A 16697-nucleotide genomic window follows, 5' to 3' on the forward strand; every position below is an offset into this window, starting at 1 on the left:
ATAGCTCGAGCGAGCTGTCGGATGAACTTCATTTCCCGATAGGCTTTGCGCGCAGGCTGTTTCTGGGTGTCTAGCAACAGCTAACCAGCTCAGCGGCCAGGCGGGCAGACGTCAGCCTGTGGCGGCAACAGCGGCAGTGGTAGCAGTAGCAGTAGTAGTAGTAGCGGCAGCAGCAGTAGCTGCGACTCTCGGCGTGTCCTGTGCTAAATTGCTAACTGTCGCCGTGCTCGCATTTCCCTCAAGACTGAGTCATTCGGCCGCGGGGGGTGGGGAAGAAACGTGGGAAGACAACCGCGAGGCTCTGCGCAAAGATATGAGCGGCAGCGGGCGGCCCAGGACCAGCTCGTTTGCCGAGCCGCCAGGAGTTCCAGGAGCCGCCGCGCCCGCAGGATCAGCCGCTGCCGTGGGGAGCAGCACAGGAAAGTCCGGGGTCTCACAGGCCTCCGGCAGCAACAGCAGCTTATCGGGATGCTCCAACCTCAAGCTAGCCAGTAAGTTTTGAAAGAATCATTTGAAAACCATATTTGTGGGGAAATTGTGTTGCGGGCGAGCCGAGCTGTCTTGACTTATTTTGCACACGATGTAGACTAGAGTCACAAGACAGTCGTTCCTGCTAGTTAGCATGCTACCTTTAGCCACTTGTTTTGTACCTTGCAAATTCACCGCCCAGTCTTTATTGACGAGCTCGTCTCAAAATCCTCCCTATTTTGATTTGACTTTTTCCATTCACGCCGTTGCACGAAACTCGCTGTTTAAGCGAGCATCGATATGGATTTATTCCCGAAACCCGTCCGGCTGTGAAGAAAAACCAAAAAAACAAATCCCAAACTCCGTTGCAGAGCGAGCGGTCATTGTTCGCTGCCTGCCGGTGACTCGCATCGCGGGGCTCCCGGCTGGAAAGTTGCCCGCTCACAAGGTCGTCCTTGCGGGCTCGGAAAGGATTCTTCGTTCGGCCCGTATCAAATGATGGTTATGGAGCGGCTTGAGCGCGAACACCGTATAAATGAGGCTCATCAATGACATTGAGCTTTAAACGTCAATGGACAATCGAACGCAGGCCACGGAACATTTTTTTGAATGCATTTCAATGGGTTCCAACTCTTGTATCCTTCTCCACAAATTCAGCTAGTAAATTGCCCAGGGAATCATTTGCCTGTAGTGGCCTATTTTGGGACAATTTCCCCCGTCGATTTACCCGCTCTGTCGTCTTAAATGTCAACGTGATGCTCCAGAGTGACGACGAAGAAGGTGTCTTACTAAGCTGGGGTCAAAAATACAAAAACCAAATGGAAAAAAAGTGTGATGGTCCTACGTGAGATGATGGGAATGTGTCTTCCCGTTTCCTAGGAGACAGCGGCAAGGTGACCACGGTGGTGGCCACCCCGGGTCAGGGCCCGGACCGCCCCCAAGAAGTCTCCTACACGGACATCAAGGTGAGATTTGACAGCGCCGCCCCCCTTTGGACCAAATGTGAGGCCGCCTTTTCTCTGGCCTCAGGTGATCGGCAACGGTTCCTTCGGGGTGGTTTACCAGGCGCGACTGGTGGACAGCCAGGAGATGGTGGCCATCAAAAAAGTTCTCCAAGATAAAAGGTTTAAGGTAAAGGCCGCTGGCCATTGAGGTTAATATGCCGATGGCGGAAGGTCGGAGAAGGACTTGAGCTTTTCCTTGGACTTGCTCTGCTAGAATCGTGAGCTGCAGATCATGAGGAAGTTGGACCACTGTAACATTGTCAGACTGCGTTACTTCTTCTACTCCAGCGGAGAGAAGGTTTGACATTTAGTCCGTGCGCATACATTTTTTTTTTGTGCTGGCTATTGAACTATCTTTTTTTTTTTTTTAACTCCTTCAGAAGGATGAAGTGTACCTCAACTTGGTGCTGGACTTTGTCCCTGAGACGGTCTATAGGGTTGCCCGGCATTTCAACAAAAACAAGAGCATCATTCCTATCGTCTATGTCAAGGTCGGTCGTTCGGTATTGAGATAGTTTTTTTTTTTTTCTTCATGTCCTCGGGTCTGAATCTTTTTATTGCCGCCCTCAGGTGTACATGTACCAGCTGTTTCGCAGTTTGGCCTACATCCACTCGCAAGGCGTGTGTCACCGGGACATCAAGCCGCAGAACCTGCTGGTGGACCCGGAAACGGCCATCCTCAAGCTGTGCGACTTTGGCAGGTGAGCCGCGTCGGCCCAGTTGACATCGGGGAGGGGTTCCCGTAATGTCCTTTCCGGCCACCCCATCGACGACACACGCGCCTGCCCCCCCCCCCCGTCCCCCAGCGCCAAGCAGCTGGTGCGCGGCGAGGCCAACGTGTCGTACATCTGTTCGCGCTACTACCGGGCGCCCGAACTCATCTTCGGGGCCACCGACTACACGGCCAACATCGACATCTGGTCGGCCGGCTGCGTCCTGGCCGAGCTGCTGCTGGGCCAGCCCATCTTCCCCGGCGACAGCGGCGTGGACCAGTTGGTGGAGATTATCAAGGTGAGCCGGCGTGGCCGACCGGAACACAGAGGCCGGACCAGAGCACCACTGGGTCGGCCGGCCCACGTCCAACCCGGCTCGCCCCACCTCCCAGAACACAAATGCGCCCCCCCCCCCCCCTAAAGTGTCCGGCCTCTCTCCCCAGGTCCTGGGCACCCCGACCAGGGAGCAGATCCGGGAGATGAATCCCAACTACACCGAATTCAAGTTCCCTCAGATCAAAGCTCATCCGTGGACCAAGGTAGTGTGTGTGGGGTGGGGGGGGGTGGTCACGTTTTTCCATAAAGGCGCAGCAGACGGATATGGGTGTGGCCCGCCCGGCAGGTGTTCAAACCGCGCACGCCGCCCGAGGCCATTTTGCTGTGTTCCCGGCTGCTGGAGTACACGCCGGCGTCGCGCCTCTCGCCGCTGGAGGCCTGCTCGCACGGCTTCTTCGACGAGCTGCGGCAGCCCAACGCGCGGCTGCCCAGCGGGCGGGACCTGCCGGCGCTCTTCAACTTCAGCACCAGCGGTAAATCCCAGTTGCGCCTCACAGGGATCCAGTGGGCTCTTTTTTTGTCTTTGAAGAGAATTGAAGCGTTTGTTTTGTGCTTTGTACAGAGTTGTCCATCCAACCTCAGTTGAACTCCACGCTGGTCCCTCCGCACGCGCGCGCTCATACGGCCGCTCACGGTAAGGTGGCTGTTTTTGGAGGGTTTTTTTTTTCTCCGTCCGTGAGCCCACCGGTCCCGCGGCCCGATCCCGCGGCCCGGTCCCGCGGCCCGGTCCCGCGGCCCGGTCCCGCGGCCCGGTCCCGCGGCCCGGTCCCAAAAGCAATCTGTTGTTGTGTCTCGTGTAGATGGCACCGGGCCGGATTCCTCCCAACTTGGATCCGTACCAGGAACTCTTAACAGCATTTAAGACGGCGAATGATGACCAGGCCAACTCCTCCAATGCCCCACCCATTCTCTCTTTGGCTTTTTTCAAGTGGCGCACACCCACCCATATGTAACCCGCTTCATCTTGGCGCCGTCGCCGCTCGCACTCCTCGTCAATGATGTTTTTTTGTACAGCGGGCGCGTTTAGACAGAGAACGTTGGCACGCACGCACGCACACACACACACACACATACGTCTACATACACATAGTCTGACGACTGCTCCAGTGGTATGCGAAGGTTCAATAGTGGGGGCTGGTCCTCTGTAATATAAGCTTTTCCCCCCCTTCATTTTAAATGTTATTTGCCATTCTCCACCCACTTCCTCCATGCTTGTCTTTATTTATTTGAACCCACACACACACACACACACACACATATTTTCCTCATTTGTTGAGATTAGAAATGATTGTCAAGTGCAAATAAATTGGAGCCCAGGAGAATGTTGTCATCTGGCCAGAGTAGATGTCCACTCCGGAGATGCTTCCTATTTTTATGCCGCTTCCTACTTTTTACTTTCTGGAAAATGCCAGTATTTTTATTTATTTTTTAGCCCCTGAGATGTGTAGGATTAGTTGTAGAAATTGTGTCGCCGCTTTGGAGAAGCGTAAATAGCAATCCCCTTTTAAAAGCCTCCGTCAAGCCATTGGCCGCCATCGGCCGTCATCGGCCGTCATCGGCCGCCAATTGGTTGATGAGCATTTACTGGCAGTCAGTCCTCCCAATGTAAAAGAGGTGGAAGCTGGCCGTGAGTTGACTGCCCGCCATTTTCATAGCCCAGTTTCATTTTTATTATGATAGAAGGCCCAAGAAATATTTTGTGGCGTGACGCCTTGGCCAAGGAAACACTAGATTCCCTTAGTTTGACTTGTGTTAGTTGCTACCGTGGGATTTTGAGGGGGATTTTTGCACGGGTGGTGGTGGTGGTGGTGGTGGTGGTCCTCATGTAGCAACTCTCACACCACCTCTCCTTATTTATATTTTGGTGTCTGGGATTTTTGGCCCTCGTTTCCGACGTTTTGATTTCCCAGCACGTTGCTTGGCTTTGTTGACGTCATTTCCCTTCTAGTCTGTTCAATCCCACGGCGTTTGTCAATATCTTGGTTTTTCGTTTTTTAATTGGGCTGTTGACTTTTTGTGTTCTATGAAAGAGCTGTGTTTATGCCACCGGTTCCGCCCACACCTTTGTGCTTGTTTATTCTGTACATACACCGTCGTGTCGCCTTGTAAATAGTGCAAAAAGACGACGAAAAAGCTTGTGCCGTTTGTCCCGTGAAGCCCTCGCCCCTTCCCCGCAATCTTTTGACGTCGCCGTCGGGTGGGCCCAAATGACCTCGCGCAAATTGCGTGCGTGAGAGAGGATAACCCATTTCAAGTTCAAGTCACTCGCACTGGCGTATTCTGTACATATAGCGGGGAGCAGAGGGAGACGTGCTGCTAACCATCCTTGGAGGACATTTTTGTGGCGCAACCGCAAACAAAGGCCTCCGTGTGCGTGCGTGTGTTTTTCTTTTTGTATCCACCAATAGTTTTGCTGAGATGGAGAGAGCGAAAGAAAGAAAGAAAAGAAAGCTGTTTGTCTGTCTTCTGTGCGCGCGTGAGTATGTCAATTCATTTAATGTAATAAAGGGATGATGAAAGTGTTGAACGCTCACAGCTTTAGCGTTATTTCAGCAATGATTAGTACTCTTGCATCCCATCGTCCAAACGACCATGTATATATAGTAAGGCTCAGGCTTTTGTTTCAGAATTGGGTTAGGGTTCTCATCAAATGTATTTGTACGTGTTTTGCTGGACGGATGTCTGGCGGCCGAGCCCACAAAGAGTGACCCGGACTTCATTTGGCTATTTTTCCCAGAGATTGGCATCCGGCTTTCGCCACCACCACGGCGTCAAAGTAGTCCGGCTCCCGGGGGGCCCGCATGGCTTCCAGGTGCGCCGCCGCCATGACGGGAGTCTGGAGCACTTTGAGCTTGACGCCGCCGCCGCGGGCCCGGCTTCGCGCCTCCACCAACAGCCGCCCCAGGTAAACCTGCCGCGGGCGGACACACTGGCTAGCTGGCGTATGTAGCCTTTGGCTTAAGATTTGTCAACCACCGACGAGGCCAAATCCGGGCCACCGACGACGGCCCTCCCACCTCTTCGGGATGCCGTCCGACCTCCTTGGCGTTTGGCAGCTGGGTCCGGATGGCCTCCACGTGTTTCTCCCGCTTTTCTTTGATTTCCTGCCGGGTGGGAAAGAAGCAGACCCTTGCAGAGGAGAGAACCATGCCGGCGAGGGGAAGAGAAGGGTGCCGGCGGACAAAACCCACCCGCAGGACGTCGTAGTGGGACGTCCGTGAGACAAAGTTGCTCCACGACTTGGCCCGAAGCTGCCGTTGTTTCCAGTGAGACTTCATCTGCGAGGAGACAGAGCCCCGGCCGGGGGAGCCATCATTTTGCCCGGAACACGTGGCGCCCGGCAGGCGCCCGGCAGGCGCCCAGTCAAACGCCCAACCACCCACCCACTCACTCACTCACTCACCTCTCGATACACGAGCTCTTCTTCTCTGCCGGCGTCCCGGGCGGATCGGCGCAGGATCTCCTCCTGCTCGGCCACCGCCGCTTCGGCGGCGCGCTGCGACATGTGGCGGGCGGCGTGCAGGATTTCCAGGTCCGGCGTGACGGGCCGGACGTCCTCCAGCTGCAGCTCGCGGGTGATCTCCTCCCACAGCTCGCTCACCTGCGTGGCGGCGCCATCATCAAACGGCCAATGTTTCAGCTCCCGTTTTAGGCCACGCCGGACCAGGGGGCAATCTGAAGGGGAAAATTCCTTTTCTTCTGACCTTGAAATCCAGGTACCTCTTGACGATACTCAGGGTCACCCGGTCTTTTACGGACAGTCCCGGGAGGTCGTGGAAACCTAGGCCAGAGCGAGAAGGATGGGGCCCGGCCGGAGCTGGCGCTGGGCCTCCGGTCGGCCAAGTGATTTTCTTTGCCGTGCTGTGTGAGCTCTTACCAATTGTGCAGAAGATCAAATAAATCTTGGCCAGCAGGTTCTCTTGCATCTCCAGCACGCTGGCGCTGGCCGTCTCCAAATTGGACGTCGGACGCCCGTCGCCGGATATCCGATGAGCCAGGACGGGCAGCCTGGGATCTGGAAGAAGAGGGAACGAAGGAAGGAAGGAAGGAAGGAAGGAAGGAAGGAAGGAAGGAAGGAAGGAAGGAGATGGGAAGGAGATGGGACGGCTCCACTGGATGACGGGCCAAGGTGGGAGCCACCGACCTAAGATGCCGCCGTGTTGGTTTCTCTCTATCCCCAGCTCTTGTTCCTCCCGCCTCCACAAGCGCAGCAGCAGACTGGGCGCCGTCACCCCGTCGCCGTCGCTCCAGATCAGGAGTTGGGGGACGGTGTTCTGGTTGTCGCACAGCTCCAGCAGCGTGGACAGGACCACCCCGTGCAAATTCTTGGGACTGGACTGAAGGGGCCCACAGGCGTGAGCGCTGAACCCCCCCCCCCCCCCTAAGAGATCTGCACCCAATCTGGGCTCAGTCACTTACATTGAGAAGGTCCAGTAGAACCAGCACACCATCTCGGCCTAGGAAGCAATCCTCTGTGGTAAAGCATCCCACCACGCAGGTGCTGCAAGGTCAACATTTGCCAGACTGAGTCTCCCAACTCAAAGTCCTCCCCGTGATGCTTAACGCCGGCGGCGCTCACCGCAGGCACACTAGGCTGGAGAGGAGGAGCTTGTTGTGTCCCAGGCCGCTGTAGAACATTCCGGCGCCTCTCCTCAGGAAGTGGATGGTCATCTCCACGCCATCCACTCCAAACAACTCCTGCGAGGGCAGCCCGCACGCCCGCCCGACGTTAGCACTCTTTGGAGAATTTGCGCCGGTCCGCGCTACCTTTTTGTGCACGTCGCCTTGGCACAGAGCCGAAATGATCATCTGCATGTCGGACTTCATCTCCACCGCAAGGGCGTCTTCCTCGCCGGGGGCGGATTCCATCTCCATCAAAAGTCCTGGGGGGAACGGGGGCAGATGTGGGAGCGGCGTTCCCCGGTCAAAAAAGGCCCGGAAAATACCGCCCCCCCCCCCCCCCCCCCCCCCCCCCCCCGACCCCATCCCGGAGCCCTCCTCGCTGACCTAAAAGCAGGTGTATGGTCCCCTGGTCGCACAAGTCCTGGTTGAGGGCCGCGTCGGCCAGAGAGGTGACGGATCTCATCAGTCTGATGGAGTAGCGCAGGTGAGCCTTCTTGCTTCCTCGTCCGCCGGTGGCGTGGAAACTGTGGCCTTGCCCGCCGTATCCGTCTGGAATGGAAAGCCAGGTCAGGTCTAGTCCCCGATCTCGATCCCGATCTCGATCCCGACCGATCCCAATCCCGACACCGACCCCAACCCCGAGCCCAACGGCGCTCTCTCGCCTTCCGTGGCGCACCAGTCCAGCAGGTGCAGCAGTTCCACGTTGCCGTAGCAGGACATGTAGTGGTCCAGCATGAGCGGGCCGACGGTGGCCAGGACGGCCAGAGCCTGCAGCTGGAGCTCCTCCACCTGGACGGGCGACCAGTCGCGATAACCCACCTTCCCCTCTGGCGCGGGCGCGGGGGGCCTGGCCAGCGTCAGCAGAGCCAGGATCACTTGTTCCTCCTTGAAAATCTGCGCCACCACATCAGAGTGACGTTGCGTGACGGCGGCGGCAACGGCGGCGGCGACGGCAACGGCGACGGCAACTACCGGGATGGCCGCGGGATCCCTGGACATGACCACCAGCAAATTTAACAGCAATTTCTTCATTTGCAGGTCCTCCATGTTGAACGTCAGTTTCAGCCTGCCCGCCAGAGAGTCCCCGCGGCCGGCCACTGGCGGGAAGGCCGGGCGGGGAGAAAGGCCTCCGTCAAATACGGAACGCTCGGGGAACCAACCCGGCCGGCGGACGGGAGCGGGGGCCTCACGCTCGGGAAATGTGCTCAGCGCCACCAGCTGCTTGGCGAAGAGACTCTCCTGCCAAAGCAGACGCACCATGGGAGCGGCCGGCGCTGCACCCTGACCTATCCGGTCCCGGGGCGCCGCGAGGCGTCACTCACCATGAGCAGAGCGCTGGAGTTCTGGGCAAAGAGCGTGGTCAGCACCAGCAGATCGTTTCGGACTTGGAGGTCGGCCTGCCGCGAGGAGTTCAGCACGGCGCGGGTGAAGGCTTCTTTCAGGGAGCTAAGGAGACGCACGCCACAGAAAAAGTCTTGCAAAAGATTTCCACTAGAGGGATGACATTGGCTCGTGAGGCCCAGGCTGTGGCTAACGTTCCTACAGCCGCTCCCCGAGAGAGCCCTTTCCGCTCTGAATCTGACTGGGAAAGGCCTGTCGAGGAGCCCACTCGCCCACCCCTGTCCTACGGCCATTGGACGTACGTGGCGCATTCCAAGCTGTTGAGTTGGCCGGCCGCCTCGGCCCCGTTTCCCCTGTCGAGAAGATTCCAGAGAATTTCAGTGGAGTGGAAGAGGATCATGCCGCTGGCGTCCGGCTCGTTCATGCGCAGACAGACGCTCTCGGCGCCCCGCACGCTCAGCATCAGAGCGCAGTTCTTATCTAGGCACAGAGTCCCGGCCGGCGCTCAGCTCACGTGCCGTCCGCTTCCAAATGAAGAAGAGCAACACCCCCTCCCCCACTCCCCCTCCACCCACCGGAGGTGCTGGACAGCATCTGCAGCGTTTGCAAGAGCAGCAGTTTGACGGCGGGCTCCCTCTCCAGCGCCGCGATGGACAGGAAGAGCGTCTTGGCCAGGTCGCTACGCTCCAGAAGCTGGAGTCGGTAGCCGGGAGACGTCGGCTGGGGATCTGCGTGGGTGGGACATCGTTAGACGGAGGCGGCGCGGGGTCCCACCACGGGACCCCACCACGGGGCCCCACCACGGGACCCCACCACGGGACCCCACCACGGGACCCCACCACGGGGCCCTACCGTCCAGCGACGCTGGGACGGGAGCGGCGCAGCTGTAGAAAGACTTGACCGAGGCCACCACCTGGCGCCTCACTTGGCTGTCTGGCACCGTCATCAGGTAGCCTGCATACATCAGGCTTCGACGTGAGCTTGAGGCAGAGGATTTGGAGCATCCCAACCGGCGACACCGACAACCCGACTCCCCCCCCCGGGTGGGATGGACGCCGCCGCCGGCGTACCCATTCGGGAGAGGAAGCGCTTGACGTCCTCGGCGTAGTGGACCTCGTCCGACATCTTCTCCTTCAGGAAGGGAAGCCTCCAGCCACACGGCCAGCCCACGGGTCAAGAAAGGCAAGTTTCTGGGCCGACGGCGGCGGGAACGCCTCCTACCTAGAGATGTTCAGCGCCTCGCACAAGATGCGGCAATATTCCGGATGCATTTTGGCCTTCTCGCCGCAGACGTTGAGGATTCTGGTGATGCTCGCCAGCTCCCTCAGTAGCTGGACAAGGCTCAGGGAAATCACGTGGAAGAGAGCACCGAGTCCCGCCGGGCGTAAAAGAAAGGATACGAAGCCCCCTTGTTTCCTCTTCAGCAGCTTTTTCAGCACAAATATGTGTCGCTCCTGCAAGTGCGTCTGGAAAAGGCAGAGAAGTGTGGCCGTAAAGTGCACAGATCATGCAAAAGAAAGACGCTGGTGACTTACTGTCAGCGGGTCTTCCAGCAGGGAAATCACCTTGCCCAGGTCCAGAATTCTGGAGTACTGCCAACATTGACAACACTGGTTATTTGGGGTGAAATTTCCACTTCTGTAGAAGCGTGCAAAGCTCTGAAAGCTAGGCAACTACACGGCACCATTCAAACACTATTAAGGAAGGTACCGTCTCAACTTGATCTGACATTCTCGAGCGCACGACTGAGGCGTTCCTTCTGTGCACCACTTCACACGAATCCATTTTTGGATTTAGAAGATAATCAACTTATTGATTGTATTGACGTTTGTCCTCAACCATTGCTCACTCTTCACTGCAAAAGACGACGAAAATGTGACAAAACGCGCCCAAACGGGACAAAAGATAACAAATCTATATCAAGTTTTATATCATTCGACATATTTTATAAGTAACCTTGATTAAGAACTTCAAAATAGCTGGTGATCACTCCAAATATCACCGTCTTGTCAAAACGCTACGAGTCTTGGTGGTGCATTTAAAACAATTGTAAAATCGGCACTTGTCCGGCACGAAAAGGGGTAACTGAGTCACCTGATATTCAAAACAAAACAAAAAACACCGTACAAAACAATGCAGCATAACCAGTTGTTTTAAGCGTATTTATAAAACTCCAAGTATGGTTTAAACTACGTTCATTCATCATAACCGGTATATTCTGTAAGCCAGTCCGAGTATCCAAATGTCCAAGATTTGTTGAAAGCACCGTAAAACAAAGTGTCATGTACAGTCGCTATGGTAACAAACGACAGCGACGGCGAGAGAGGGGGGTCGAACATTTGGAGGGAACCACCCATTTCCTCCCCAGACCGGCAGTGCTATTCCGGCAACAGAAACAACAACAACAACGGCAACAACAACAACGCTTTTATCCACCAGCAAAACAATAAAAGTAGCACGAGTGAGAAAGTTGGCTTCGAGACACAACAGTACAAAAACCAAGAAGCGCTGCGAAGACGCGAACACAACAACATGCTTTCGGACGCAGGTGAGTGAGCTCCAATGTAGCATTTAGCAGCGACTGGCTAAACGTGGCACGCGCGAGCACGCAGTTAGCTGTCTGGAGAAAGCTACTTTTCTTTTCGCCACGCTCAACTGACTCGCATGTCGTTCCCTCGGCCGTATTTCTTTGGAAAGCTGACAGGCCGACGCTTCGGAAAGGCCGTCAGGTTGTTTTTGTCTGCGCGACAAAGGGCCCGGGCGGAGCACCGCTTTGTCCCGTGATGTTACCAATGTCTCTCACGGTGGGGACGGGGCCTGTTGTTCCGCAGACTACCCCGGGAACGGCTCCGGTGCCCGGCGAGCCAAAAGGAGAAGCTCCGGGGAGTCCCCTGGCGAGGGCCAGGCCCTTCGTTCATCTGGGAGGCAGAGCAACATTCGGGTGAAACGCACCAACAACCCTCCACCTGGACAGGTAAAGGTGTCTCGGTCGACCCAATGCCATGCCACGCCACCCGGTTAACCTACTCAAAGGAGCCGGGCTTACCCCCAAGCCGGCAACCACCGATGGCGTCGGGGGGCCATTTGCACATTCCGTCTTCCAAAATGAATAATGGTCCGTCAGTGGTCGACCGCATTCCTTTGCATTTCTTCCAGAGCAAAAGGAAAGCCACGGACACCGAAGAGGAAGAGGACCAATCGGAGAAGAAATACAGAAAGTGCGAGAAGGCGGGCTGCTCGGCGACCTATCCCGTCTGTTTTGCCAGCGCCTCGGAAAGGTGGGAGGCGTATTTCCACCGGGGTCTCGGCGAGAAACTGAAGCGGCCGTCGCGCGTTCTTTACGCAGATGCGCTAAAAACGGATACACGTCTCGCTGGTACCACCTGTCGTGCGGCGAGCACTTTTGCAACGAGTGCTTCGACCACTACTACCGAAGGTGAGCGGGAAGGCCGCCCGGGCGCCGGGATCCAAGATGACGGCGGGCAAATGATCTCGAACCTCCGGTTCTCTTCAGTCACAAAGACGGCTACGAGACCTTTTCCGTGTGGAAAAAAGCCTGGACCGGCAACGGCAAAAGCGAGCCCAGTCTCAAAGCCTTCATGGCGGATCAGCAGCTCCCCTACTGGGTAAAACGCAAAGGAGCGGGAGGGAGCGGGAGGGAGCGGGAGCGCTCGAGCTGAGGACGGCGTGTCGTGTGACGTTCTTCAGGTGCAGTGCACCAAAGCCGACTGCAGGAAGTGGCGTCAGCTGACCAAGGAGATCCAGCTGACCCCCTCGCTGACGGACGCCTACCGCTGCGGGATCAAGTTCAACAACGTCAAGGTAAAGCGCCGGCCGCTGGCGGGAATTTCCGCCTCACGCCCGTGCCTCCCTTTGCAGAACGAGGGGGCGGACCAGTGCTGTCAGCCGGAAGACCTGGTCAGTGAGTGGGCTGATTCTGGGGGGGGGGGGGGTTAGGGTTAACCCTAACCCCTCCCCTCCGTGCTTGTGTTCCCTTGTGATCGATTGGCCTTCGCCTTAGAGAGTGGCGGAGGTGAGCAGCAGCCGCTGGCACTCCATGCTGATTCTGCCGCCGCTATTGAAAGACAGCCCGGCCGCCCCCTTCCTGGCGGCGTACTACCCCGACTGCGTGGGCATGAGTCCGTCCGGCTCTCCCGGCGTACCCGGGGCCGACCACTGTCGAGCCGTCCAGCCCAAAAGTAAGTGCGTGTGCTCGAAGGCGGACGGTGCCGGCGCTTTTTCGTCCTCGCCATCCTCACAAAGAACCCCCCCCCCCCTTCTCAGTCGCAGGACTTTGCCCGTACTTCCAGCCCTTCTACCAGCCCAACGAATGCGGCAAAGCGCTGTGCGTCAGGCCCGACATGATGGAACTGGATGAACTTTACGAATTCCCCGAATTTTCCCGCGACCCCACCATGTACTTGGCGCTGCGCAATCTCATTCTGGCCTCCTGGCACAAAGACTGCAAGGTTGGCGAGGCAGATTTTTTTTTTTTTTTCATTCCTCCCACCCAATTGAAGCATCGAATAACAACCCCCTCCCCCAACGGCAGGAGGTGCTGACGGTGAAAAAGTGCGTGACGCACGTGGTGGTGCGCGGGCTGGTCCGCGTACGCTGCGTGGAGGAGATGGAGCGCGTGCTCCACTTTATGAGCAGGAAGGGTCTGGTCAACACGGGGGCGCTGAGCGTCCAGCGGCCCCTGCTCCCCGAGAAGCATCGCACGGTGAGGCTCGGGCTCGAGCTCGGGTTTGAGCTCGGGCCCTGGGCGGAAAAGCCCCTCCGACCCCCGGCTTACTTTGTGACCCTTTTGCAGAAAAACGTCATCGTGATCGGCGCCGGGGCCTCGGGGCTGGCGGCCGCCCGCCAGCTGCAAAACTTTGGCACTCAGGTGAGTTGACTTCAATCCGTCCGTCCGTCTATTTCCAATCATTTTGATGAGAAATGGCTCCAATTTGGCTTCTTTTTTTGGTCAGCCTCCTCTTTTACAATATATGATTTTATTGATTGATGGATTGAAAAAGAGTGAGAAAGTGGGCAAATTATTTGACAAAGCCAGGGTGCTTTGGTGAAAAAGCTCTCGAAAGAGAAAAGCCTTCCGGCGATATTGTGTGTGGCGAGTGCAATCGGTGAATTGCTGCCAGGTGCTTCTTGTTTAACAATCCCATCAAAGCCCGTTCTGCTTGGACTCTGCTTGCCCTGTGCTGGAAGCAAAAAGCTACAGCCGCTAGCGACGGCCCTTGAGGAGCGCAAACACCCACCCCCAATGCACTAGGCACTTGTTTGATTTGCTTTTTGAGCCAATGTTTTCTGTTTACTATTCTTTTTCATCGATTTAAAAAAATGCCAAAGTAAATGAACTCCCTTCATTTAGTAAGCATTGCAGAAAATAAAAGCTTGAATTTTCCACCCAACCATTGACAGGTCCTGGTGTTGGAAGCCCGCGACAGAATCGGCGGGCGCGTGTGGGACGACGCGGGAATGGGCGTGGTGGTGGGTCGGGGAGCCCAGATCGTCAACGGTTGCGTCAACAACCCCATGGCCCTCATGTGCGAGCAGGTGAGCGGCCGGCCCAAACGCCGGCCCAGACACCGGCCCAGACGCCGGCCCAGACGCCGGCCCAGACGCCGGCCCAAACGCCGGCCCAGACGCCGGCCCAGACGCCGGCCCAAACGCCGGCCCAAACGCCGGCCCAGACGCCGGCCCGCCCGTCGGCCCGCCCCTGGTCTAAACCCGTCTCCCCCCCGTCCTTAGATGGGCCTTGGCATGCACAAACTCGGGGAACGCTGCGACCTGTTTCAGGAGGGCGGGCAGGCCACGGACCCCTCCATCGACAAGCGCATGGACTTCCACTTCAACGCCATCCTGGACGTGGTGTCCGAGTGGAGGAAGGACAAGTCGCAGAGCCAAGACGTGCCGCTCGGAGGTGCCGTCTGGCCGCCGGCCCGCTTTCTTTTTGGTTTTTCGGCGCAGAAATTCAAAAGCGCTCGCGTTTGCCGGCAGAAAAAGTGCAGGAGCTGAAAAAGAGCTTTCTTCAGGAATCTGGCATCCACTTCAGTGAGCTGGAGGAAAAAGTGCTTGACTTTCACCTGAGCAACCTGGAGTACGCTTGTGGCAGCTCTTTAAAGCAGGTGAGAGAGCGGGGGCGGGGGCTAAAAAACGGCCGTCCTTTGGCCTTCCGGAGAAGTAGGAGCGGCGCTCTGGTCTCCTTTGTGCCCTCTGGTCTCCTTTGTGCCCTCAGGTCTCCGCCAGGTCCTGGGACCACAACGAATTCTTTGCGCAGTTCTCGGGAGAACACACCTTGCTCACCGAGGGCTACGGCACCCTGCTCCACAAACTGGCCGAGGGCCTGGACATCCGCAAAAAGTGCCCGGTAGGGGAATCGCCACTCTTTTTTTTTTTTTCCCCCCCCTCTTCTCTTTAACTGTCTTCTCTCCATTTCAGGTGACGGCCATCGAGCACTCGGGCGACGTGGTCCGAGTCACTTGCTCAAACGGCTCCCAGTGGACGGCAAAGAAGGTAAAATGGCGTAGCGAGCCCCTTCCTCGCAGCACTTTGATTTTTTGTTTTTTTTTGGCTGCTTTTTCCAGGTTCTGGTCACGCTGCCACTGACGCTGCTGCAGAAGAACTATATCCACTTTGTCCCTCCGCTTCCAGAGAGGAAAATGAAAGCCATCCACAGTCTGGGAGGAGGCATCATCGAGAAGGTAGACCCTTTGCTCAAACCCACGTGTCCTATTTCAATTTATTTTCATTTTGGGGCGTGGAATTCAAAGAGACACGAGCTAACATTTCACGTAGAATGGATTGCTGAGAATTGAGGCCACTCCTCCTCCTCCTCCTCCTCCTCCTCCTCCTCCTGCCGTTGCTTTCATCCTACTGTGAATTTCCCCCCTCAGATCGCCCTCAAGTTTCCATACAGATTCTGGGACGGCAAAATCCAAGGGGCCGACTACTTTGGGCACATCCCGCCGACGCCGGACAAGCGAGGCATGTTCACCGTCTTCTACGACATGGACCCTCAGGTTGGTTTTTGATCCCCGAAATGGAGGCCCAGCGCCAGCGGTACCAACGCGCCCGCCAGCGGTACCAACGCGCCCGCCGCCGTGCGCGCAGGGGAAGCAGGCCGTGCTGATGTCCGTCATTGCCGGGGACGCCGTGGGCGCCGTGCGGGACCTGCAAGACAAAGACGTGGCGGCGGAGTGCGTGAAGGTGCTCCGGGAACTCTTCAAGGAGCAGGTGGCGCTGGCGTCTTGTCGTTCCTCTGTGGTGAGAAGGTCTCCCCAACGTTCTCCGTCCTTTTGCACAGGAAGTCCCGGAGCCGCTGCATTTCATGGTCACACACTGGAGCAAAGACGCGTGGTCGCAAATGTCCTACAGCTTTGTGAAAATGGGCGGCAGCGGCGAGGCGTACGACATCATCGCCGAGGACGTTCAGGGGAAATTGTTCTTTGCGGGCGAGGTACGACTAGGAACTTTTTTTCTTTCTCCCCCCCCCCGCCCATTAGGCAATACATAACGGGTATGGCTTGCGTTTCCAGGCCACCAACAGACACTTCCCTCAAACCGTGACCGGCGCCTACCTGAGCGGCGTTCGAGAAGCCAGCAAAATGGCCGCCCTCTGAAAGGTTTTTTCACCGCGTGCTCCCCACTCGCCGGCACGGCTGTAAACAGCGGCAAAGCGTGTCTCACGTGGCGCGTGTGCCACCAAGGGCTCGGGCAAAATAATTGGACTAACGTTCAGTGGGCCGAGGCTCACCGCCGAGGGCTTATTTCAAATGAAAACCTTTTCGTACAACTCTTGTTGTATGTACGCAAAAAAGTTGTCAGTCTGTTGCACTTTTTTTCAGGCTTTTTGAGCTAAATGAGAGCAAGTATGGTTATAGATGTTGTTGTTGTTGTTGTTTTGTGTTCATAAATGAACGGCAGTTCTCAATAATAGGCATATTGGGCTGCGGGTTGTTATTGGAGTTGTTCTTTCTCAGGGATGACATCAGAACAGGCAGTGAGTCATTCATTTCAATAAGACAAAAAAAACCACGGTGTTCTTTGTCTCTGATGTCTTTTGTTGGAATTCTATATTAGAAACAGGCTAATATTGAGTGAGATGAGATGAAATGAGATAATGAAGGTGCAAAAAAAAACTTCCCGGATATCTACAGTTTCCCCATACAAAGCGGTGTCATCAGCAAAATACCGACAGAGGGCAGCCAAG

The 16697-nt window shown here is 56.5% G+C and overlaps 3 protein-coding genes across 5 annotated transcripts; 2 read left to right on the top strand and 1 right to left on the bottom strand.

The window, feature by feature from the left end:
• Positions 1–23: 23 nt before the first annotated feature.
• Positions 24–5048, top strand: LOC144214666 (glycogen synthase kinase-3 beta-like). Its single transcript, XM_077743241.1, has 11 exons — positions 24–491; positions 1348–1433; positions 1498–1599; positions 1687–1770; positions 1853–1963; positions 2043–2173; positions 2279–2483; positions 2629–2724; positions 2808–2994; positions 3084–3155; positions 3322–5048. The coding sequence occupies exons 1-11, from the start codon at positions 314–316 to the stop codon at positions 3381–3383; spliced, it is 1314 nt and encodes a 437-aa protein (XP_077599367.1). The 5' UTR covers positions 24–313; the 3' UTR covers positions 3384–5048.
• A 102-nt stretch (positions 5049–5150) lies between these two features.
• On the bottom strand, positions 5151–11221 carry cfap69 (cilia and flagella associated protein 69). 2 transcript variants are annotated; one of them, XM_077743231.1, is made up of 24 exons: positions 10442–11221; positions 10196–10340; positions 10021–10077; positions 9886–9951; positions 9707–9816; positions 9556–9632; positions 9338–9439; positions 9061–9213; positions 8788–8965; positions 8467–8590; positions 8335–8383; positions 8117–8241; positions 7807–8038; positions 7529–7693; positions 7289–7404; positions 7101–7219; positions 6941–7022; positions 6666–6858; positions 6399–6536; positions 6226–6344; positions 5925–6122; positions 5713–5799; positions 5539–5625; positions 5151–5432 (listed from the first exon to the last, which is right to left on the bottom strand). In XM_077743231.1, the coding sequence occupies exons 2-24, from the start codon at positions 10268–10270 to the stop codon at positions 5238–5240; spliced, it is 2847 nt and encodes a 948-aa protein (XP_077599357.1). In that variant the 5' UTR covers positions 10271–10340; positions 10442–11221; the 3' UTR covers positions 5151–5237. The 2 variants fall into 2 exon arrangements, with proteins under 2 accessions (XP_077599357.1, XP_077599358.1); XM_077743232.1 differs by having other exon boundaries at positions 6226–6302; positions 10442–11217.
• Positions 10766–16427, top strand: kdm1b (lysine demethylase 1B). Of its 2 annotated transcripts, XM_077743234.1 has the most exons (21): positions 10766–11033; positions 11317–11459; positions 11642–11763; positions 11832–11921; positions 12000–12111; positions 12194–12307; positions 12365–12403; positions 12507–12684; positions 12770–12954; positions 13038–13208; positions 13299–13373; positions 13907–14041; positions 14237–14408; positions 14486–14613; positions 14724–14855; positions 14927–15001; positions 15073–15189; positions 15382–15507; positions 15599–15721; positions 15792–15944; positions 16024–16427. In XM_077743234.1, exons 1-21 carry the CDS (start codon positions 10781–10783, stop codon positions 16105–16107), a joined length of 2727 nt encoding a protein of 908 aa, XP_077599360.1. In that variant the 5' UTR covers positions 10766–10780; the 3' UTR covers positions 16108–16427. The 2 variants fall into 2 exon arrangements, with proteins under 2 accessions (XP_077599360.1, XP_077599359.1); XM_077743233.1 differs by having other exon boundaries at positions 12194–12403.
• The last annotated feature ends 270 nt before the right edge of the window (positions 16428–16697 follow it).

The sequence above is a fragment of the Stigmatopora nigra genome, chromosome 21 (assembly GCF_051989575.1).
Source record: "Stigmatopora nigra isolate UIUO_SnigA chromosome 21, RoL_Snig_1.1, whole genome shotgun sequence".
Classification (NCBI taxonomy): Eukaryota; Metazoa; Chordata; class Actinopteri; order Syngnathiformes; family Syngnathidae; genus Stigmatopora; species Stigmatopora nigra.